At 39.2% G+C, this 25,147-nt stretch overlaps 1 protein-coding gene across 1 annotated transcript in view; it reads left to right on the top strand.

Annotated features, from left to right (window-relative positions):
- Nucleotides 1-25,147, top strand: part of Cpeb2 (cytoplasmic polyadenylation element binding protein 2) — a gene marked incomplete at its 5' end in the record, with an annotated part of 64,806 nt that overhangs the window by 37,338 nt on the left and 2,321 nt on the right. Inside the window, 6 exons of the mRNA XM_029560506.1 lie at nucleotides 8,654-8,824; nucleotides 10,188-10,277; nucleotides 16,074-16,192; nucleotides 16,387-16,501; nucleotides 18,486-18,667; nucleotides 23,441-25,147. The exon at nucleotides 23,441-25,147 is cut by the window's right edge and continues 2,321 nt beyond it. Coding sequence (XP_029416366.1) covers nucleotides 8,654-8,824; nucleotides 10,188-10,277; nucleotides 16,074-16,192; nucleotides 16,387-16,501; nucleotides 18,486-18,667; nucleotides 23,441-23,668 — 905 coding nt within the window. The remainder of the gene's footprint in view (nucleotides 1-8,653; nucleotides 8,825-10,187; nucleotides 10,278-16,073; nucleotides 16,193-16,386; nucleotides 16,502-18,485; nucleotides 18,668-23,440) is intronic.

The following is a 25,147-nucleotide window of genomic DNA, read 5'->3' as shown; positions in this document are numbered from 1 at the left end:
AGTCACTTTGCCATACTCCAATATAAATCTAATGATCTAAATTTGGGGGAGTAAGCTATCAGAAAGATCTGTTGCTTTCTCATTATATCTCAGCTCAGGAATTTCAGACTGAGGTATGGTAAGAAGAAAGCATACGTTTTGTTCCTTGCTTTTAGGGAGGATCTTGCTACCATTCCTATATTCCTACCCCACAGGACCATAAAGAGAATTCCCCTTCAGAACTGCTTCTCAGGAACATGCTTTAAGACTGCACGTCCCTTCCTTCAGGACAGATCTGGCAGCTTTTTGACATAGTCGGCTTAGTATGATGGGAAAGCTACTGCCTCAGTTTTCCTCTCAGATTATACAGCCTGCCTGCAGTAAGGGTTTAGTTGGCCCTGTAGGGATTGTATAAATCTGCTGCTGCAGTTTTAGTTTTGACAATCAGAAGAATGATACATTATCAAAAATGGTTACTATGAGATCTTATTTGAATTTGAAAGTACTCTGACATGGTAATATATTTTATAAGAAAACCCCACATATCATAAGAATGGTCTAGAGATAGTAACCTGGCTATCTTCTTATTTGCTATTCATTTCCCCCCCACCCTGAATAAACTATCAGTTTATTCAACCTTTTAACCACCAGTAACCCCATTATGAACTTGTAGATTTGATCAGCTCCTGAGACTGTATATGTTCATTTTAGTCATTCTTCATTAGGAAAAAAAATGAACCTTCTGTTCATGAGGTATATGGCAAAATGAGTTGATAGAATTTTCCAGAAATAAATCCTGCCTCTTACCAGTACATACACACTTTCTTAAGGCACTCTTACTTTGGTCAGTCAATTTTAGAACTGTTTTCTTCCTTGCCTCCTTTGACCTTTGAGGTAGGACTTTTCATTTTAAATACTTCCTATTTGATTATGTAGTTAAACCAAACTATTCCAAAATGACTTTATGTATTTCATTATCTTAATGATGTCAATAAGAACTTTAAGTCATGCTGGCTCCAGAGATTAATTTATGAAATATACCTTAGGAATGATCAAAGTATAATTAAGTAAAACAAGATTCCTTTCTCCAAATTTGATTTGGAACTTGGTACTCTTCCTGTGCCTCCCCATGGGGGGTCATAAAAAGTTTAGGTCCTTCAGAATTCTTGAGGACAGAGGACACAGGTGGAACTGGCTTTAGCGTCTGGAAAACTGCCTTTCCTGTGATTGTATTGTTTCAGTGTTTCTTCCATCGCATTTGGAGAATAAACAACCTGGTCTGGGTTAGAATGGCGTCACTAGGGAGGTGTGTAATGTTATTTAAGCCTTGTCACTCAACGTATTTCTGTATCATAACCTATTATAAAAGATAATAGAGTATTAAGACTGCAGTTTTCCAGAATAAATTTAAAAAACATATAGTTTGAATAATAGCAATAAAGAACTTATTTAATGTGCCAAACCCCAGGAAACAATTTTCTAGCAAGTAAAGCCAAAACTTGAGTTGGTAGATTAAATATGGAATGGGAAGATGGAAAAATAATTTTAGAGGAAGGTAAATTATATAGAAGCTCAGTTCCTGCAGCTTGATGTAAACACAGTGCATAGCCATTCAGATTTCTGTGCCATCGTGTACGTAAAGGAGTTACTAATATTATGACAGCTGTGATACACCGTTACTACTTTAAAGTTCACCCAAGATTTTCTTTCACACAGTCTTGTAAAGTGTAAGTGTACACACCTTATTATTCCCACTTACCAAAATGATGAAATCAGGGCAGAAATCCTCATCTTTGATAAATATTATAGCCATCACAGGTTAGGCAAGAATATGTGACGTGTAGAAAAAAATGTTAGTATAATGCTGGACATAGGATGGACACACTCTGGCCTATAGGCCAAGTCTCATGTTTCTGAGCAGCATTTGTATGTGTTAGCAATGCTAGCTACTTTTTATGTTGTTTTTCACTTTTTGATATTACACTTGATCTTAGCCAAAAGGCCGAGAAGCTGTTGTTTTTCACTTTTTGATTGGCTGCCTTGGAGCTCCATGATGGCAGAGCTGAGCAGTTACAGAACGGAATGAAGGGCTTATAAAACTAGTCCAAAGCCTTGAAGAGACTGCTCCACTGCTTTGTCCTGGCCATTAAAAAAAAAAAAAAATTCATAGAACTTAAAGCATATAGACATAGTAATCAAATTTTGAAAGATACATAAAATGCTAGCATGTATGTATTTGTTTAATATCAAAATATGTTATTTATCTTCTCTAAGAAAGGAGAAAATTATTACTGGGGCAGCAGTCTATTTTCAAGTAGTAGGTATACATTAAGTTACATACTAAGTTTGCCTTTCTCAGTTCTTGACTATTTAGGCCGATGCTATTGGAGGAAGCCTACCTGAACCCACCTCTATTGTTGTGATAGTTTTGAACTAAGCATCACAGTGAAGGGCTATTTACCTTTCACTGCTACCATTTTAAAAGATTGGAGGAATATTCAGAGTCCCATTAATTTTAAATTTTTATGCTTTCATGTTTTAAAATTTTCTTTTTCTTTTTGTCTTTTTGAGACAGGGTCTCCCTTTAGCCCCAGCTGTCCTGGATTCACTATGGAGACCAGGCTAGCCTCAAAGTCACAGAGATCCACCTGCCTCTGCCTCCCAAGTGCTGGAATTAAAGGCATGCACCACCACGCCCCCTTAGTAAATAAATAAAATCCTTGGACAATCCATTGGAATCAAAGAATCATGCTTGGAGTCAAGCTGTAATTAACTAACGTATATCACATCTTATACCTTCCCCTGTTCATATGTTGAGACATATTTATTCTGAAGTTCCATAAGTTCAGTATCTGAAAAATCAAGCATAACAATATCTGGTGGGTTAGCAAAGCATCCAGCATCAGAGTTAGCAACTGCCTAAAGCTTCTGTGCTGTGCGTGCATATGCAGAGCACATACAGTTGTCCACAGAGAGTGATCAGACACGGGGACAGCCATCACAGTGTCACACAGCACAGCCATAATTTACCTTTAACTGCTCCATTTAGGAAGTTCATAGGGCAGTGCTGCTACTGTATGGTGTAGAAGAGTACTTTCATAAAGACCAGTCCGTTGCATTTCCTAGTTCTTTTTAAAAATTAGAATTCTGAAATGAATAGCTTGAATCATAATTCCCACATGGGGACTTACATATTTTCCTCACTAAAAGTATCCAAATTAATGATGTCTATGATTTTAAATTTCTATTGAATATAATTTTGTCATAGGAAAACCTTTGTGCCTTAAGTATCATTGTGCATCCCGCGTTGATTTTCCTAATGACTGAGAATGGTGAGAAGTACCTCTTCTTATGCTTCTGTTTTTATTGACAAGTTGTATAGTCTGTTCATCTTTCAAGTGAGTATTAAAATTCATAGCTTTTATGACTTCTTGAAGGAAAGCAGTCATTCTTTTCTAGCAGTGACGGTTGTGAGTGAGGCTAGTAAGAAGTTTTCCTAATCTTCCTGTTGCTTCTTGTTCAGCTGAACTTTGGTCAATAAATGATACATTATGTCATAGCTATATTAACTGTGGTACTTTATTACTGATTGACTGTTAGTAAGACAGTTAAAGTGTATTGTGATGGAAGTGTTCTTAAGAATATATTGTAACTATCTTAAGAATATTTCTATCACAAATCCATTGTAGTATCTTAGTAAGTTAATAAAAAAAAAAAACTTACGTCATTTTGGGTCACGTCTTTCTGTCACAGCTTGTAGTGTTTTGTTTCATGTATTCAGTGTTCTGTTTAGAGCCTAAATATTTGTGATCTATGTTTTTCTCAAGATAAAAGTCTAAAAGAATTCTGTTTGTTGTATTTATGGACTACTAAGTTGGCATAAGAACACTTTAAAATGAAATCATATCCAAAATACAAATAAAAGAAGTTGAATCAATTCACAGTTATTAGTTCACAATATTACTTATAATGAATCTTGATGGCTTTCATTTTATCAAGGATTTAAAAAGTGAAGGAAGGAAAGGGGGCGGGAACAGTGAGGCGAGAAGCTAGGGAGTGAAGAGGGTGGGAGAAAAGGAGCTTGAGCACCCCTAATCCGGAAATCCAAAATGACCCAGACACCACCACTTCTGATCCCAGGCGTTTCAGAGAAAGGATACTTAACCTAGTATTTCATGTCATAATAGAATAAGAAAATATAGACATTTGTTTTTCATTGGGTCCTATTTCTGATGATGAAGGAATTTGGAAATTTAAATTAATGAAGTTGATCAGCATGGGTATCTTTCAGAACATTTTATTTAATTAATTCCTGTATTCTGTACCAAATAGAGTCTTCTCTTCCCATTGTAGCCTATAAACTTCACATTCTTAGATTTGACATGTATTTGACATATTTCTAGTTTGTGTTAACACAGAACATAGTTCTCACCTCAAAGGAATAAAAGATATTTGATTGATGAGCCAAATATTGACACAGGGGAGAACAGGGTCCCCTTCTAGGGTCCTTAGTCTCATTTATAAAATAATTTAAGAGTGGACTCAAACAGAAGCTTTAGGACAATTTCATTAGAATTTAAAGAAAAACCCTCAGGGAAGACAGTCTTGCTGTGAATCTTGGCAGCTGCCTTGAGGAGAATGGAGGAGGGAAGGAAGAAAGCCAGGAGGCCTGTGTAGAGCCTGCAGGGAGATCAGACACAGGAAAGACTAGCCAGCCCCACTGGGGGAGAGAGGAAAGCTTTAAAGAGAATGTAAGAAACCCAAAGTGTTAGGGAAAGCATGACTAGAAGAGACATGAAGAAGAGAAGTAGAGGTTATACTTTTCGGAATAATTTAGAAAAGCGGGAAATACTTACAGAGAGTTCCAGTGTGTAGCCTGGCTCCCCAGGAACTGCTCTAAGAGGCAGGGATTCCAGCAGGAAGAGCTCATCACCTCATCTCACTAGGTATTCTGTCCATCTCTTTAGCATGAATTAAGGTGAGCCCGCCTTCCCTAGGGGTGGTCCTGTGGTCAGGTGATCTGACAAAACTGGAAAGCTGGGGTTTTCAGGCCAGAGAATCTTATACTTCTGACCAGTTTTAAGGGGTTTTTGCCTATAGTAATGAGTAACCATGGCTCAGGAAGACGTGCCCCAAATAACAGGTTCCAATGTGGAAACACTGTGGTTTTTATATTTACAAGAAAGGCATAAATCAAAGCATTTTTCAAGTAAATTGGTGGGAATACTCCATTGCTGAATGATACCTTCTAGGGGTATAGGAATGGGATTCTTTTCCTCCTCTGATTAAAGAAGTAAAACTCATGAAAAGTTTGAAAATCGAGTAAAGCCAGAGTTTATTCCAAAGAGGACAGTTGTATTGGTGTTAAAAAGAAAACCCGAAGGCAGACAAGCTCTAAATGTCAGCAGCTGCCCAGAGGAAAAGAATGGGGGAGGAAAGGAAGAACCCATAAAGCCATGCCTCTTGATTAAGTCAACATAGAAGTCAGCCATGTGGCAGACAGGCAGCCACATGATAAAGAGGGGGGCTTTACAGAAAGTAAGGAAGGCCAAAGGAACAGAAAAGGCATTCTTAGGTTCTGACAACCATTGGGGAAAAGGAGAAAAATCAGTTATGCCTTTCTGAGTAAGGACTCTGAAAAGCAAACAGACCCAGCCATGCCTCCTGACCCCCATAGAAGGAAGTTACATTATCTCCTTAAAGAGGTCACTATTCCACCTATCCTTTAGCATCCCTTCAAGGAGTGCCTGCATTCCTGTGGTCCCCACCTTCAGATGGATGGTGCTTTGCCAGGTGATTGCCACCCCAGTTGAATTAGTTCATTTATGTTTTGGTTGACCTGGAATGTTAGATCTCTACCCAGGCCAGAGATTTCATCTTCTTGACCAAAAGGAAGTCGTTTTCCCTTAATGAGTCTTTACTGTTGCAGAGTCAGTAGGCAGGTCACAGCTGGTGGAAAATCTCTGCTGTAGGTCAGCTCTTTGGCTCTTCTTAGCCTTTGGGTTCATGAAAGCCAGTGGCACATAACAGTGTGGCCCAGGATTTGCAGCATTTCACCCCTAAACTCATCAGTCAGCCAGATAGAATCTTTTAACAGGGGTGTGGCCTTTTCTGGAAACCTGATTTCAGAGGGTTTGCTCATTGTCACCGTGTAGCTCATCCTTCTGTCCTCATCCCACTCTCTCCGGATGCCATGTTTCTAATGGTCTTTATTTACATCAAGATGAGCACATATATGTGAGATTTTATTTGCTGAGTATTTCTTTTTCAGTTAAGGTACATATAGAGTGCATGCTTGTCTCTTTAATCTTCAAAGGAAAACAACTTGTCTGCATTGTGATTCTTTTTCCTTCTGTAATGCATTTCTAAGGACTGGCTTCATTTGATGTCAGGGCCATACAAAATGCTAATCCCATAGTTCCACTACACCCATAAGAACTTCATGACATTTCCCCAGGCACAATTTTCTTCTCCTAAAATCATCATCTAAATAACATTTTCCTTAATTGTTCTTTTTACCCTTTCTCCTTGCTAATCTTTCTCTGGCCTTCCTTCCCATGATGCTCTGGCTTCCCAGCCTTTAGCTTCCCTTTCCTGTGGTGTCCCACTCTTGCATGTTTCCCAAGGAGCTTTCCTCTTACTCTCTTACTACTCTCTGAGTTCTCATCATTAATACTGCAAAACCAGTTTCATATTCAAGAAAAGTATTTTCTCAAATGATGGCCTCCTTCGTTTCTCCCCTCATTCCCACCTCCTCCTGTGCCTTTGCTTCTGAGCACCTTTATCAGCCCATGAGGCCTTGTGTGTACTTTAACTTGTTTCCTTTCCTCTTCCCTGTATCTGACATTTACTGCCCTTATATCCAGTCAGTGATTGTCGTGTTAGTTACTTGTCTGTTGCTGTGATAAAGCGCCATGACCACAGCAACTTAGGGGAGGAAGAGTGTATTTAGCTTGCTGTTCCAGAGGGGTGAGAATCTATGTCACATCAAGCCATGGCAGCAAGGGGAAGCTGTGCTCACTTCTTCATTATCAGACACCAAGCAGGGAGTGCCACCTGTAAGCAGGGCAAGGCTATGAACTCTCAAAGCCCACCCCCAGTGACATGCTTCCTCCAGCAAGGCCACCCCTCCTAAAGATTCCATGACCTCCCTCACAGCACCACCATCTGGAGACCAAGTGTTCAAATACTTGAATCTATGGGGGACGCTCCTCCTTCAAACCACCCCAGATTGTACTCATTTTCTAAAACTCCCTTCTGATTCCTTTGCTTTTGTATTTCATTTCTCATCTGCTCTTGTGCATTGTGGGACCTGCTGTGCTGTGGACTGCTCATCTCAAACTGTGCCACCTGCATGTGCTAAGTCTTCTAAAGAAGAGCATAGACAATCGTGCTCTTGTTTGGACTCCTGAAGCCAGTTGGGTTTTTTACACACTAAATGGAATGACTTCTTAGCTTGGCTTTTAAGGCTAAACTCCACTAGCTTCAAAGGGTTTTTCTTCTGTTATGTCTCTGACATGTATTAGCCAACTGCCACTGCTCTTTTTTTTTTTTTTTTTTTTTTTTTTTTTTCTTTTGAGCCAGGGTCTCCCTGTAGCCCCAGCTGTCCTGAAACTATGTAGACCAGGCTGGCCTTGAACTCACAGAGATCCGCCTTAAGTAAAAATCTTCGGTTTATGCTTCTCTTTTTACAAAAATTTACCCAAAATCCTGCTCCTAGAAAGATACTGTCTGTAAATCACCGTGACTACCTTTAGCTTTTTATAGCAGATGTCACCTAAAGCCCTTGGAGATTCAAGAAATCAGTTATGTTCAGTAGACCATTGCTCTCCTCTAATCTTCCTCTGAAGTGCTTTGCAGTGTTCTTAGAGATATGTGCCGTACTTGGATGTACAGATCTCACCTTGTTATGTCCACATTTCTTGAAGGCAAGAAAATATTAATATCCTTTGTGGAGTCATTTTAATTTTTGTGAGTACATAGTGTCTAACATAAGGATCACTTCACAAGATTGGATAGGATGTGCTCTATACAAGGGTACATTCCTGAAGGGTGGGCTCAAATGGGGCTAGACTCCTAGAGATGCAGTCTGTGCCTTCTACATATGCAAGACGTTCCCTGGACACATTCCTATAATTGTCACACTTAAAACGTCATTTCAAGACCTCCTGTGCAGCTGCGACTTGCTCCCTTTGTTCTTTCCTGTTACAGCATGCATGCGTTTTGTTGTTTCTTATTATGTCCTCTTGCCTGTTTGATGTGTGCCATTTCCTTTCTACAAAATATTCTGCTGCACATTCAGCCTTAACTGTTCCTTGTACACCAGATTTTTGCTACCATAAAAATTGAAGTGAGCTAGATCTAGTATTTCTTTAACGGTATAATTATTGTCATAGGATTCTTTTTCTTTTCTGTGCTGTGGGTGGAACACAGCCACATGCACACTAGGCAAGCGTTCTACCACTGGGCTACATCCTTAGCCCAATGACTATTCATTTCTGAGTCATATTTCAAATTGCTTCTCTCTCGAATCTTGTTACTACACTGTTTCAATTAATTTTTACTCCTTTATTACTCCTTAGTTTTTAATCCTTTAAATTTGACATCTATATGCTTGACTTTATTTTGCCACTTTTAGGTAGAGATTCAGTTCGTATTTGTTCTTGTATTTTAGGTCGTTCCTCCCTATTTCCGATAGATGATGGGTTGTTGGATGATGGTCACAGTGATCAAGTTGGTGTTTTAAATTCACCCACATGTTATTCGGCTCATCAAAATGGAGAACGAATAGAACGCTTCTCTCGAAAAGTCTTTGTTGGTGGGCTTCCCCCAGATATCGATGAAGGTAAGGTCATCTGGCCTTCCAGACAAAGTACAGAATAATTACTGATTTATTGTAATATGAAGGTAATTGAACAAATACTTTCTAAGTTCTTGTATTTTACATCGTATAGTTTACATTATTGCTGTGAGCACTTTTTAAAAATATTTTATTTTTATTTTATGTGTATGAGTGTAATGCCTGCATGTATGTAGGTGCACCCATGTAGTACAATGCCCATGGAGGTCTGAAGACAGCATTGGTTCCCCTGGAACTGGAGTTGCAGATGGTTGTTAGCCACCATGTGGGTGCTAGGAATCGAACCGGGGTCCTCTGTAAGAACAGCCAGTGCTTTTAAGCACTGAGCCATCTCTCTAGCCCCACTTTTTATAAATAAGATTTCTGTGCTTTAGGGCATGTCTTGATTTTCAATGCAGAACATATTTGAATACATAATCCTAAAAATTTGTATGACCATAACATACATATATATGCATTTTCTCATGCACACATATGCACAATGAAATAAACAGAACCATCAATCTCTGTCTGCAGTGTGTGAAAATCAAAACTTAAATTTCTTTAGTGATAAATCTACTTAGATAAGAATTAAAGTAGGAAATCCAATAGGAGAATGGGGGAAAAAACATAAAATAAGAAGCTCAGATCATACAAATACTAATATGTAAAAATTACTTAAAATAATACAGAAGTTACTCAAGGTCAATAATACTGATACTACATTTGTAATGTTTTAGGAGGTGTGCCAATTCATTAATCATCAATATGGACGGTATTGCTACCATTGGAGAAGTTTTTCAATTATGGTTCATGTATCTACAGATATATTCTACATACTAGTCAGTATAATAAGATTGATATACTTTAGACCCTGTCATTGAGTTTAAAGTTTAATATTTGAGTTTCAGTTGTGTGTCTTGTATCAGCCTTGGTATATTTTATAAGCACTATAGCTAATCTTGTTTCAGTGGTCTTTTTCACCTTACAAGAACATAATTTTACTTGTTTCTTTTTTTTTTAGAGTTATAGAATGTTGAAATTTTTAATTCAGTGCTATTTATAATTTGGTATACCATGAGGCCATTAGTATTCTAGTGATATATGAAATATTAAAATTCCCATGGAATACATCAGTCTGTCTATCTAGTGGGCTGATTAATATGAATGTATTTTGGCTAAATAGTTAAATTTTATGTAGTATTTAAATAAGATATTAGACCTTTTTCCTTTTTCTTACATTATGGTTTGTTTATCTTGGAGTATTTGGCACTTTAAATTTTAAATCTTCCAAGTAATGAGAAATATGGGATTTCTTGCAATGATCATTAGAACTGATAACTAATGCATATTTTCATACCTTCTTAAGATGAAATAACTGCTAGCTTCAGAAGATTTGGGCCTCTGGTCGTAGACTGGCCTCATAAAGCAGAGAGCAAGTCCTATTTTCCACCAAAAGGTGAGAGTTTTTATTAAATCGCCAGGCTGTGTAAGAGTAAAATAACACCAAAGTCAGTTGCTTATTTGGGGCCTTCTTTTAGAGTTAAACATAAGTACCTTTTTTTTTGTTTTAGTTTTTTATTGAATGTGTTTTTCACACAATATAACTTGATGGTATTTCGATCCCCCCCTTCTACCCCCACCTCTCCTTACTGCCCAATTTAAAGTACTCTATTTTATATAGAGAGAGTCTAACTTGTGTCTCCAAATGTCCTTCAGTGTGGGTCCATCCTCTGGAGCCTGGTTAGCCTACCAAGAGTCCCATGCTTGAAAGAGTATGTCTCCCCCTCCCAGTAGCCATCTGTTGCCACAATCTCCAGATGTGGGGTTGGAGCTTCTTTCCCACTTCCTCATGTCTATGTTGGGATTTTTTTGGTTTGAACATTCATGAGACTTGTGCATGCTGTCACCATTGCTGTGAGTTCATATGAGTAACTGACCAGCTGTCTGGAAAACTGTTTTCTTGTGGTCATCTACCCCCTCTGGGTCTTTCAATCCTTCTGCCCCCTCTTCCACAATATAAGTACCTTTATAAACATAACAATAATTTATGGACTAAGGAGATGGCTCAGCAGGTGAAGATACTTGCATGCAAGCCTCATAACCTAAATTGCATCTTGGGAACCCTTGTAAAGACAGAGGAGAGAACTGACTCTGGAAAGTGGTCCTTTAATGTCTACATGCACATTGAGCATGTATACACACACACACACACACACACAAACACACACACACAGACAAGCACATTCCCACACACAAATAATAAAAGTTCTAAAGTTATAGAGGCTAGTGACCTGAGTTGAATGAGGCAGAATGATTATTAAGCCTGTCAGAAATCATAAGATTAGATACAGTATAATTTTCTAATAATTTCATAATTTCAGACCGTTAAATGATTGAATATTTTGCCAATCCACAGGATTATTCTAAGTAACTTGGTTTCAAACATATGAAAAAGTATTCCTCTATTCAAGGAAATTAAGATACATGTTGAATAATACATATTTTATTAAAAGACAGTCATCTGAGTAGTTGCATTATTACAAGGTGTTATTAAGTGTTGCAGGTGATAATGTAAGATGGTACTGAGGAAGTAACTGGTCAAGTATTTTTAACTCATTGTTAAGTGCTTTTCATAAACTCTACATCTTACTAGAAGGTAAACTGCTATAGGTAAAAGTAGGGAAAATACTTGAAGATAAGACTTTCTGAATAAGACTCCAGTCACTCAAGAAATATGGCCAGCTATCCAGAAATGGGACCTCATGAAATTAAAAAGCTGTATAGCAAAGGTCCAGTTGAATGAAGAGACAGCCTGCAGGGTAGGAGAAAATCTTTGCCAACTATACATCTGACATAGGATTAACTAGAATATAGAAAAAACTCAAAATAACTAAATAGCACAAAATCAAATAACCCAGTTAAAAAATAGGCTAAGGAACTGAACAGAGAATTCTTCAAATGAAGAAATATAAATGGCCGGCCAGTAAACCTTTTAAAAACCATCCAACACAATAACAAATGCCTATGAAGATACAGGGAAAGAGCAACCCTGCCCACCGTTGGAGGAGTAGAAACTGGTGCAGACACCAGAAAAATGGCTCTGAAGGCTTATCAAACCTAAGAACAGAATCACCCTGTAGCCCAGCTGCAGCACTTCTGGGCATGGGCCGAAAGGACTACATTCTACCATAGAGAGATCTTGCACATTCCTGTTTATTGCTGCTCTGTTCATAATAGTGGTTAAATGAAATCAGCCTAGATGTCCCTCAACTAGTGAATATACAATGAAAATGTGATACATGTACACAGTGGACTTTTCATCCAGAGGAAAAATAAAATTATGAAATTTTTAAGAAAATGTATGGGACTGAAAACTTGAGTTTGAGTGACCCAAACTCAAAAGCAGATGCCACATGTTCTCTGTCATATGTGCATCCTAATTGTTAATTCTAATTGTCAATATTCATGTATTTGTGGGAGTGAGGGTGTGTGGAGGGGCCTTGCAAGGGGCCCATTCCACAGATATAGGGGAGGGGAAGAGGCTCTAAGGGATGGGAGAGTACAGTGGAACACCTGTGAGTACTATGTGACTTCTGGGGGTGGAAGGGATTAAGTGAGGAGTGAGCAGAGAGATTGCGGACAGAGGTTTGCAGGGAGGAAGGTCACCCAAATCTAAATAGGCAGGAATTATGCCATAAGGAAACCTGCTAAATTTGTAAACTAGTTAAAAGTACAGTTTTTTGTAAAATGTGAGGAAGCTACTTTGTTGATTGACTGACTCACTGCTAGGGTAATTCTGTGACTGATGGTCAGAGAGCAAGAACCCTGATCATGTTCTTATGCCTGTGCAAGTCACGTGATCAAAGAGAACCGGTTATGTTGCCCACAGTGAGGAGAGGAGAAAGAAAAGCTGAATGTTACCAGTCATTCAGAATCACAAATGGCAAATTATCCCAAGTGAATGCAAGACAGGGTAGGTACATTGAAAGACTAAAACTTTTATTCAATATTATAAGAACATTCCAGAAAAATGCACACACTGTTATTCTCCTGGCTGAGTGAGTCTACCAATATGGAGAAGACTTACGTGCTAGATCCTGGTGCTCTGCCTAAACTCCCATCTCTTGGCCTTTCTCTAGCCATTCTTAGTCCACATCCTCTACACAGGCACTTTTCCCTGTAGTCTGGCCATAGTGGTCTCTGAAAGCTCAGCTGAAGAGCTCCTAACCCTGTTTATTGTTCGGATAAAGGCAGAAATGCATTCGCTGGTCACCCTTCTCCCTGGCTTCCTCTGTTGTTCTTTTTGTCCTCTCCAGTCCCCAGACTGTTCCAGCTTTCCACTACGGGGCCTGTCTGTGTGAGACTCTGCATGGGAGTTTCAAACGCCTACTTATTTTTTGTATCTCAGTTTAAGGGTTAGTTGCTCACCAAAAATTTTGGGGCCGACCTAATGAGGCAGCTTTCCTTGGGGCCACCCCAGGCCTTCCCACTGTGTTTCTTTTCATAGCACTCAGAGTTTTTTATTTTTAATGGCAGTTTGTTTCTGTAGTCTGTAAGGCTATATTCAACTCTGTGAATGCGTACATTTTTGTATTCTTACTAATTAACAGATTGACAATTAGCTAGTAAATGACACAAGCAACAGGTAATAATGATAGAATAGAGAAATTACTCTGATATTATAAAGTAGGTGTAAAAAAGCATCAGAGTTTGGGATCAGATCTAAAGACTGCTATATAGTTTAGATAGATAGGGTTTTGTACAGTTCTAGAATCGAAATATATCTTTCGGGTTCTTCTTATAGACAAATTCAATAAAACACAGACCAAAACTCCCGAGCAGCATTTATGTAGTCATTGAATGCTGTTGAATGTTTTTCTTAATCTGTTCCCCAAGCAGTACAGTATAATAAGCATGTCTTCCATTTACTTTACGTTGGGTATTATAAGTAATAGATGATTTAAACCAAGGATACATGGAGATATGTGTAGGTTGTGTGTAAATGTGCTATTATGTAAGGCCTGAGCATCTTCAGGTTTTGTCATCTGAGGGTGTCCTGAAACCAGTCCTCCAGGGTTGCCAAGGGACAAGTTTAATTGTTTCGGTGGGGACAGGTACGGACTTTCACATGATCCTTTTCCTTATGTAAAGGGATGGCACAGTCCAAGCCTGGAAAGGCAGTTGAAATAAATCTCTTGAAATAATAGTTGTCTTCGCTGACATTTTTACCACTATTACTCTGATTTCTTGAGTGTTTTCTCACAGTAAAAAGAGAAAGCACTGGAAAATCGGAGTTTTTTAGTACAGTTATAGTTAATTGTAGCTAATGCCCAAATACCAGAGTTTTCCACACTTGGCTTTTTGGAGTGTTTTTGTCATTTCCTTGGTTGAGCATTTCCCATATGGTTTGGGAAACATGGGTGTGGTAACATGTAGCTGATGCAGCTACTTGGTAATTGAAGCAATGTCTGGAGCCTTCAGGTGCTGAGCCATAGGACACCTAGCTCCTCTGCAGGACTCAGCATGTACCTATGTGACCATTACTTTCCTTATTAATTTAAAGAGATTATAATATGGGAAGTTTTCATACAAATACTGTAATTTCTTTTTCAAATGTTCTCTTTATTTTACATGTACGAGTGTATTGCCTGCATGTATGTAAGTGCACCCATGTCATGCAATGTCCACTGCGGTCAAAAGAAGGCATCAGATTCTCTGGAACTGGAGTTAAGGACAGTTGTTAGCTGCCGTGTGGGTGCTGGGAACCAAACTCAGGTCCTCTGCAAGAGCAGCCAGTGTTCTTAACCACTAAGCCATCTCTGTAGCCCTCAAATATTATAATTTCTAATGACTCATATTCTCTAAGCCACAATTTATTCTAATTATTTAATTTTTGATATAAATTTCTCTATTCTAACAGTAAAAAAAAATTAAAAATTAAGAATACCAGGTTTCAAGTATTGTTTTAAAATAAACATTTTGCAAAATTAAAAAATAATTTTAAAGTGATATTTTAGTATCTTGGTCTATAGCTTGGTTTTCACAGCATATTTATAGTTCTTAGAACCTTGGTTTACATCAAAATCAACTCTAAGAAAACTGTTTTTTATGTTTTCAAGCACATTTTTTTCCCTAGCAAGTAAACAAAGCCTTGCCTGTGTTCTTAATCTTGTATAGCGTTATTTTTGGAAGTTTCTATTAGTGTAGACTTGTTTAATGGCTTCAGAGATTTTTTTTATGTAATCAAGTATTTTATTAAAAGATGTACTTCTTTTGCTGTATCCAAAGGACATAAAAGCCATTGTGTTCTTTTGAGTTTTGAGTCCAGCCTGACCTTACACTGCCATTGCATCGTGGAGCCAGGGGAGGGTGCATGTCCTGCTTGAGACTGCGTCCCACTGGGCTCTGTTAGGATGCTGTGCATCTGTCATCAGTGAAGGTTGTCAGGACCAGGCGTATTTTTAACCTACTGACTGTTATCAGTCCCTGAGGATGGTCACATACAGAAAGCGTGGTGTGTAAATTTGGGTTGTACCTACTAGGTACATGCATCTGTATTAAACGTTGATGTTGGTTTTCACAAGGAAATACACTTCCCAAAGTCACAGGAATGTGAATAGGAGGTTGTATCCCAGTCTCAGCCCAGCTCTAAACTAGAAAAAAATGTTCCCACTGCTCATCCCTGTGGAGGTTTGAGAGAAAAGTTCTAACACCTCCTTAAAGAATGTGCTTCGTTCTGACCTCCTTAGGGTCATTTCCTAGTAGTATTTGGAAGTTTTTAGGACACTGGAATATCCTCTATATGGACAGAGTTTCCCAGGTGTTTCCAAGTATGCTCTAGCCCAAAAGTATGCTCTAGAACTTGTAATATCTCTTGGGCACTCTGACCTCCAATATAATTAAGAGGCAAAAATGCATGTGGTATGACTGGTTGGCAGCATGGGGGTGCCTTGAGGCTGACCTGGGGTTGAAATTACTCAGACAACTTCTTTTGAAACTGATTTTGAGCAAGATGTTTTCCTTCTGTAAAATGGGAATGTTTTATAGGCTTGTAAGAATCAAGTGAAATAATTCATGTAAAACTTGATACAGTACCTGAAAGTTTAAGTGCTTTGTAGAAAGTCCCTTTATGAGAATCTATTTGTGTGTGTATCCGAAAATGACTATCCAGTAGGCTCTATGTATTCTTAACAGTATTGAAATTGAGGTGGAGTCACTTGACATATTGCTTCGTTTTTAATGGTTGTTACAGGCTATGCCTTCCTTCTCTTTCAAGAAGAGAGCTCAGTTCAGGCACTGATTGATGCTTGCATCGAAGAAGATGGAAAACTCTATTTGTGTGTTTCCAGCCCTACCATCAAGGACAAACCAGTAAGTAAGCACATAGGAGCTGCAGACTATTAAGTTTTCAGAAATTACTGTTTAAAAGATTAAGAGTTCAGCTTTTAAAACAGCTAGGTGATACAGTATATAGACAGAAACAGGTAACACATTTGTTTCAAAACTGAATTATAACAAATTTTAAACAATAAATAAAATAAGACCAAATGTAATTTTCTTCATAGGTTCAAATCCGTCCTTGGAATTTAAGTGACAGTGATTTTGTCATGGATGGTTCTCAGCCTTTGGATCCCCGAAAAACAATTTTTGTTGGAGGTGTTCCTAGGCCATTGAGGGCTGGTAAGTAGACCCTCCGGAATAGGAGAATTTGGGGTCTCTTGTGGATTGATTTTAATGTCTGAAGAGGTATGCGTGTTTTTTTTTTCTTTTCCTTATTTTAGCAGTTAACTAGATTACTGTTTTAGATGAATGAGTTACAGATTTCTGTTTCTCAGTAACCAGGAACCATACATGTAAAAGATGTCATCTGGAATATAATTATAGATGGGAATATTGCCAATCTATGCAAGCCATACAGTGTCACACAGTCTGAAGTGTTAGTGGTTTCTCATTGAAAACACCATCTTCCAGTCTGGGATATACAATTAAAGAACTGCTAACACATGTAAATACTGACTGCTGCAAAGCAAGACTACAGGACAGAGGAAGCATATATCAAAGACACCAACATTGTATGCTACCTTAAAGATGCTTCTATTTGAACTGCCAGAAAGAATGGTAACAGTTTGGGCAGTCAGTGTTGTACAGGTGCGTTTCAGACAGAAGGAGAACAGCTTATGTGAAAGTGTGGAGTGCAGAGCAACAGCTTACATTGGAGGGACCAGGTGAAGCCTGCCGGGGCTAACGTCAGGATACATACAGTAAGGGGAGAGACACAAGAAGATGCTGACAATGAGTGGGGTTAGATTAGGTAAGGCTAACAGGCTTATTTGATATTTATCCCTAGAACAAGAAGAGTTGTTAATTTAAGCAAAGGAGAGATATCATCACATTGTCTCTGAAAGATGGGATAAGCTGATGACTCATGAGGGGCAACCAGGCTGTGAGTGACTATGGAAAGGCTAGACAAGGATTCTTTTATGGGATTAGTAGTGGCAGTGGAGAAGGAACCAGGTGAACAAAGGTCATAAATGTTTATTCAGTAAATGAAAAGATTGAATCCGTCTTTCAGTCTTAAACTGCTAGGTAGGTAGTGGTGCCTTTAACTGAGCTATGAGGAACAGCAGAACAGGAAAATTTTGAAGGAGAAGATTGTGGTCTTGATTTTGAATACAAGTTCTTGGCACCATCCAGAAGGCCTGGTGTGGTATTTAAATACCTACTGTTGCTACTGTTTGAGAAATAACTAGCAGAGAAAGATCTAAAGCAAGCAGATAAGCCTGTTTCCATCTTAAAAAAAAAAAAAAGGAAAGTGGTAATAGCTTTTAAAACAGATCTTACTGGTGGAGGTGAGGAGATTGGCTTCTCGGTATGTTCTGAAAACCCAGTTGACAGGATTGTGTGTGGTGGGCGTGAAAACAGAGGGTGAAGGTGGGAGTCCTGACTTGGTAACTCGATCCTTTCTGTTGCTTACTCACAGGGTCAGCTAAAGCCCACTGGGTGATTTTTGTAAAATAGAGGAACATCTTATTTCATATGTGGCCATTTTTAACGCACTGCATGTTTCAGTATCTGTTAAATGTCAATAGGCATTGTCCGGTAGACAGCTGCTTGTAGGAATCCAGATACAAATGTAAGCGCTGACGAGTGCAGGAGCAAGGTTTCAATCAATGACATAGAGTGGAGCCACCACAGCCAGGAGTGTAGACAGATGTAGAGCCTGAAATGAACAGGAAACAAAGAGTAGTAGATGTGGAACGCAGCACCAGCAGCCGTGATGGTGCAGAAGGAGAGTGGGGGCACTGCAGAGCAGGTCCGGAATGAAAGAGCTGAGACAGAATGTCCCCATGGAGGAGTTCGATTTGGAAAAGAACCTGGAACCCCATACGCCAGGATATAAGACAGGGTTCTAAGTGAATGTGATATTGGTAATGGAGAGCATGGTGGTGTTGACTGTGTTCATAATGCAGAGGTTTGTAAGGTTATAATACAGCTCAGTGGTAGGATTCTTGCCCAGCATGTGCACAGCCTTGGCTGCCAGCCTCTCCCTTCACACCTGCTTTCTTGGTTTAGTTTTCTTTTGATTTGGTTTCTTTTTAAGTGCTTAAAATTGTTGATTTACTGTGTGTTCTCAATTCTAATTGTGGACACTTTACTTTTGAAGTGGAGCTTGCTATGATCATGGACCGGCTATATGGTGGAGTTTGTTATGCAGGAATTGATACGGATCCTGAACTAAAATATCCAAAAGGTGCTGGGCGAGTTGCTTTCTCCAATCAACAGAGCTACATTGCTGCCATCAGTGCTCGATTTGTCCAGCTTCAGCACGGGGACATTGATAAACGTGTAAGTTACACATTGAGAAATTACCTGTTTAAAAATAAGGCCCTGATCCAAACCCTTTTACCCTAAGGTATTCATGATTCAAGCACTTTACTTCTTAGGGTTATGTAAAAATATCTGAAATGTAAAATTCTTGAATATACTTTAAGCTCCAGGTATAATATAAAAACTGTAAGATGCAATTTTAAAGGCATGTCTTAATTTTTATCAGCCAATAAGCCTCAGCTGTCTTTCTAGCTATGAAAGCAAAGCTTCTTTGCGCTCAAGATGTAATGCTTGGGCTTGAGTCTCATTTCCACCATTTGCTCTGTAATCCTGAGTGAACTGTCCCTTTCTGTGGCTCTTTTCCTCGCTCTAACCTGGACAGGCGCACTAGTAAGTCTCTGGGTTATTTTGAGACCCAGAGAATTTCATATTGTACAAGCACTTAGAAAAGAACTTGCTCCAGAGTGAGTACTAGTTTTCGTTTATAAAAATCTAAAATTGAAATGCATCATATTTCTCTAAAGTAATTATCCCGAAGTTGAATACATTAGTTGATAGTAGCTTAGCTTGGATCATCATAGTAACAGCTTTGAAAAGTCTTGTGAATGACAGCTGGAAGCTACATATTGAATAATTCCAAGTACCAATTCCCCCCTAAAATAGGGGAAAGATGTCAATGTTTAGTGCTGCTTTACATATCTCTTTCACACTAAAATCTGTGAATTGTCCCCACCTAGCTGTATTGTAAAATCATTTTACATGTGTCATACAGCTGACAATGTGGGTGAGTAGATTTTTTATATTCAAGGTAGAGTTATTTTCCCATTTTACATACCGAAAAAAATCACACTAAGGACAAAGAAGCTGATTGGCCAATAGCAACCGACTGCTCAGTGAACTGTTGGAGTTGCCACGCACTAAGTTCAGTTTACAAATAGAGTGGTTTTTTGGTGCAGTAGTGGCACTTCTATCTTAGGAATAATCAACAGTTGTCTAATTAGACTTAGGGCCCACTCAATGGGAGGGCACTCATGTGTGGTGCTGTAAACATAACCAAATACACATCGCTGAAGAGGTCACAGATACTAGAGGAAAACCTGCTTTTGTCACATACCTAGACCAACATAATTACTTACTATATTCTAAATATGTATCCTTATATTTATAAACAAGTATACCTCTCACCACTTATCAAAACGGCTTCTTTTTGCAACAAATGGAGACTGTGATACAGAATTCACAGTTGGTCAAATGCAGCGTCTGTGAGATGCCCAGCTGGCTCTAAGTGACACATCTACAAGGTAACCTGTACACCTAAGGCTCAGGGAACAATAGCAAAACAAGGGGCAGAGAGAATGTTCATGAATTTTTCGGCTCTCGCCAGTGAAGTTTCCTCATGAAACAGACAGTGATTAGCCCAGAAAGCCACAACTGGCCAAGGTGCAGAGAATAAGAGACTGCAGCCTGCTCATTCCCAAGTAGGATGTCTGTATCAAACCTTTGTCACCCAAGGTTCAGGGACTATTGTGGAAGAGGGGCAGGATGACTGGAAGAGCCAGGGTGGTGGATGACCACAAGGAAACAGAGTTGTCCAGGCAGCTGGGAACCTGTTCATATGAACTCAGAGCAATGCTAACAGGATGCACAAGACCCATACAAGTTCAAATCAGACAAAAACCAAGCATAGAAGTGGGGGAACTGGGTTCCTTAGCTGAGAAACTATTGGCAGCTGATCACTGCTGGGTGGGGAAGAGTCGGACTTCTTTAAGAGAGTGATGCTAGATAGGTTGACCAGGCTCCAGTGAATGGACTCACACTGGGGGACATTTGGGGCCCAAACTTGCCTCAGTGAACCTTAGCATAAGAGAATGCATGAAGTTTGGTGGGGGTATTATGGGGAAGTTCAGATAGGGGAAGGCTCTAAATACGATGAAAATGTATGAAATTCACAAAAAATATCAATAAAAATATTATTTAGCTTGTAAAAAAATAGAGTGGTTTTTCTCTTTACATAAAATAGCCCCACATCACCACTTAGAGCTCAAGAGGAGCGCTCTGCCTTTATTCAGCCACTGGTGCAAGAAAACCGGGTTGAGTCTCAGTGTTCCTCCTCCAGGCTTACAGTTCTTGGTGTTAGCCGCGCACTGGTCACTCCAGAATTTAGAATAACCTTAGCATTTGGATCCACTCCTGAGATGCTGCATTGCTGGGTTGCAGTCAGGCCAGCAGAGTTTATGTAGTTCCCTGGTAAATGGACTAATGAGACCACTGATCTAATCTACTTCTCAGAGAGGTGATAGGATTCTGAAGAAGAGGTTAGTTCCATGCATGGGGTTGGTGCTGTTTATGTTCATAGAAGGAATACAGTGTTGCAATGTATACTTCATGCCTCTTAGCTGGGTGTGGTGGCATGCAGGTGAGCCCAACTAAAGAGGTGGGAGGACCTTCAGAAGATCAAGGCATGCTGCAACAACTTAGTAAGACCCTGATAGAAACAAAACTGTTAAGAAGGGCTAGGGAGTAGCCCAGTGGCACTTGGGCCTCGCATGCTTCCTTGTTTCTAAAATGACAGCCAGAGACCGTTATTTGGAGCAGAATATTGAGTCCTGAACAGCAGCTTGCATGCAGATCAGGTGAATTAGCAAATATGTGCCTAGTGGGGCACAGAAATAACCCAGAGAAAAGTTCGTTTTCTAACTCTGCTAAAAACTTGTATTTTTGAATTTTATTTGAAAGATTTGAATCTTAAACACTGTAAAACTGGAGGAAGAACCCAACAACTCAACCCGGTTTTCCTGCACCTGTGTCTGAATAAAGGCAGAGTGCTCCTCTTGAGCTCTAAGTGGTGATATGGGGTTATTTTATGTAAAGAGAAAAATCACTCTGTTTGTAAAATGAACTTAGCAAGTCCATGGCAACTTGAGCTGTTCATGATCTAGTCGATTGCTACTGGCCAGTCAGCTTCCTTGTCCTCGGTGTAATGTTTTGGTATGTAAAACAGTCTCAAATACTGTATAAGTCACTAATGTTATTTGCAAAACTATTAAACTATTCATCTTGACACCATTCATGTCTCCAATATGTATACCTAGGAAATCATAAAATAGATTAATTTAAAAATGAGTAACTAGCATGTTTACTGTCCAGCGATGCAGGGGAGGGTATGTCTTTAGAAGAGAGTAAAACTGTTTTCCCTTTGAGCCTCATCAGCACATGCAGGCTTAGTTATCATCTCTTTGGTAGCTGAGAACAGTGATCACCACAGACGTGGAATTTTTGTGGTGGCCTGTAAAGAACATAATTCACTATAGCTTGTTGTAGATTTTAAATTAAATGCATTGTATTTCAAGTTAGATAGTTATTATATCATTAGTTAATGAGTCCAAGTAACAGCATTACTTGTCACTTTACACTTTAAAGTGTAAAGGTCAAAGTAGAAAACAACTATGCAAAACATTGGTGAAACACAATTTAATCCTGTTGCTTTCCTATCAAATGTTTGATAGTTTTTCTCTGTGTCAACCCCTAGGTTGCTTGCAGGTGACTATTTTCATTGGTTCAAGTTAGGATGCAGAAAATGTCCTTACATAGTCATTCCTTGTGCCTATGCAGGTATTTGAAAAGAATACATTCATAATAGAAATAATTGGACTACTTTTTCTTGCCATAGGCAAATTCTACTGTATCTCAGAACCCTACCCTTGTAAGCACTCAGTTTTCTCTCCTTTGTGGAAGAAGGGCGAGGGTCTCACTCAGGCTCTGTTTCCGGGTACCAGCCACTCATAGACAGTGGCCCTTCTACTCAAAAAATTACTTGAAACAGGAAAGCAAGGCTGTGGCAGCCAATAGTGGCCGACACTCGTTTTCAGAGCTGTGCCATGGGCCCAGCATTTTCATGTATCAACAGAACAGAGAGCCTCACAGATTTCTCCCTATTTCCAATCCCTCCTTTGAGATGGTGAGACTCGAACAGCCACTGGCTGCACAGCACTCCTCCAGTGCAGTCCTGCCCAGCTCTGAGACAGAGTTCGTCATTCTCACTTTGCAGGTGTGGAAACTGCTTCTGTTCAGAGCTAACGCCAGTCTGACATCTTTTGCTGAATCAGGCCTTTACAGTGGGGCTTTAACTTTATTTCTTAAAGGGTCACAGCACTATGGATATTCCTTAACGAGATTAGCCTAAGTTCTGGCTTGTCTGCACTAGTTATTGCAAGCAACGTGCAGCTCTCACGTGCACTGGAGGAGTGCTGTGCAGTCTGTGCCTGTTTGAGTCTCACGGTCTCACAGGTGGTATTGGAAGAAGGGAGAAATCAGTGAGGCGCTCTGTTCTGTGATACGCTGAAAATCCTGTACAGTTTTCACTCACAACTTGAAATATTAATACCTGCACACATAAAGGTGTTGCCAAAGATGTTATTTTAGGAGAAGCGAGGGTAGAACGCCTAAAGCGCAATTAGATTTTTAATTTCTAATGGTTTTTCTGTCTTTGGAAAATACAGTAAACAACACTTAGACTCTTCTGAAGGAAACGTGGTTAAAAAAAAGGACATCAAATAATGTACCATTTAATCTCATAGCCGGTTATAAACATGAAAGGGAGACAGCAGGAAATGCAGAAAGGTAGATGGAGCCATCGCAGGCTGGCTCTTTGTAACCTCCTCTGGTAGAGCTGATTCCCTCAGAAGCTTCCATTCCCCAGCCTTTCATGCGGCCGCTTTTCTCTGGAAAAGCCACTGTTTTATTCCTGAAGCCGACCCTAATGAGTTGTTTTCTTCTGATCTTTCGTTCTAGGTGGAGGTAAAGCCATATGTGCTGGATGACCAGATGTGTGATGAGTGCCAGGGTGCACGCTGTGGTGGAAAATTCGCCCCCTTCTTTTGTGCCAATGTCACTTGCCTGCAGTATTACTGTGAGTTTTGTTGGGCAAATATCCACTCTCGTGCGGGACGTGAGTTCCATAAGCCATTGGTGAAGGAAGGTGCTGATCGCCCACGCCAGATCCACTTCCGCTGGAACTAAGAACAGCGAACTGGCCTCTGTCTAGCAAGGAAGGAAAGGGTGCATGTGGCTTACCGTGTCTGAAGATACCGACATGGCAGAAGAAATAAGTGCATCCTTCTGCCTTTCACCCAGCTGTCAATACATGCATCTCTATCAGCAGCCAAACACCACAAGCCTCTTGTTTTTCACCAAAACCCTACATCTCAGGCTTACTAATTTTTGTGATATTTTCATGTTAAAATAAAATGTTTTTTTGTATTTTCTCCAAGTTATTTTTATATGTAAAGTTAAAATTAGATATGAGAATGTTTTGCGTAGGGGCAACACGGTCTGCTGCTATGTAGTGGGTGAAGCGTGCACTTATTTCTTACCATGGGTTTTTAACTTCAAGATCTGCCCCAGTACTTTACCAAAGGTAGCAAAATAATAGTGAAGATGGAATATGTCTGCTACAAATGCTTATTTTTATTGTTGCTATTTTCAGTGTAAACATGAACTAAAAATTCGGGTTGATTTTTTTGCTCTCCATTTTGACTTGCAAGAAATAATACCTCAAGATAATCTGATTTATTAGCTATTTTTAAACATTTTTAATCACAAGCTGTATTAGCTTTGCTGCTATATAGGTGTTATGTGTAAATGCCACCTATTAATACGGGATTGAAACGTTAGAGACACACTGCATTGCAGATGAAATGCAGGCAGCACAATATGGCCGAAACTGCCATAGTTTTAGAATGTGAAACAATGCATGTTTACTTAGCTGTATACACCATATGCATGCACTAGAATTATTAACTAACAAGGGTGAGGTATTGAAAATGCTCAACAAAGCTCTCTTGAATCTAGGTAGCATGAACAAATTATAAATTTTTTTTTAAAAAGAGCAAACTTGCATGCATTATTGTGACTTCAAGTTAAAAATGTCCTACCTGTGTACAATATGCAAATTAGTTTTAGATTAGAGAGTGCAGCCATTTTGTGATCTGGTCAGTAGTGGAATTCGATTTTATGCAGACTGGATGTAATATTTGTAATTCCTGTGCAATTTTGTGATGTGCGGTTCTAATTCATGTGCAGTGATGTAGTATAGATAAAAGATTGAATAAAAGAAAACAAGAATTTTAAAGAAAGTTGATTTTAGCCCCTTTGATAGTTCATGGTTAAGACATCCTTTAAAAACCAAAGATGGCCAGCACACTGCTAACCAGTCACCAAACGTAAGACCATAAGAAGCCCATATTTTAAAAACTGATTTTATAGAAGAACACAGAACTTTAGTATAAGTAAAGTCAAAATGGAGATGGGAAAATATACAGACGGCTAGTTGCATAGAATTTTACCTTTATGACAATGGTGAAATCTGACTTCAATTTGCTTACATGTTTGACCTATGTATCTTGGGGTCTTCCGTCTAAACTGGGGTCACTGTTGCATGGAGCATTGTTGTTCTTAATGGTTAAGAATGGCTCTTTTTTTGTTTAACTTTGATGAAGG

This window comes from Nannospalax galili, unplaced genomic scaffold, assembly GCF_000622305.1.
Source record: "Nannospalax galili isolate Female #2095 unplaced genomic scaffold, S.galili_v1.0 scaffold271, whole genome shotgun sequence".
NCBI lineage: Eukaryota > Metazoa > Chordata > Mammalia > Rodentia > Spalacidae > Nannospalax > Nannospalax galili.
The sequence above is the reverse complement of the archived record's forward strand: the minus strand, read 5'-3'. Positions and strand labels throughout refer to the sequence as shown.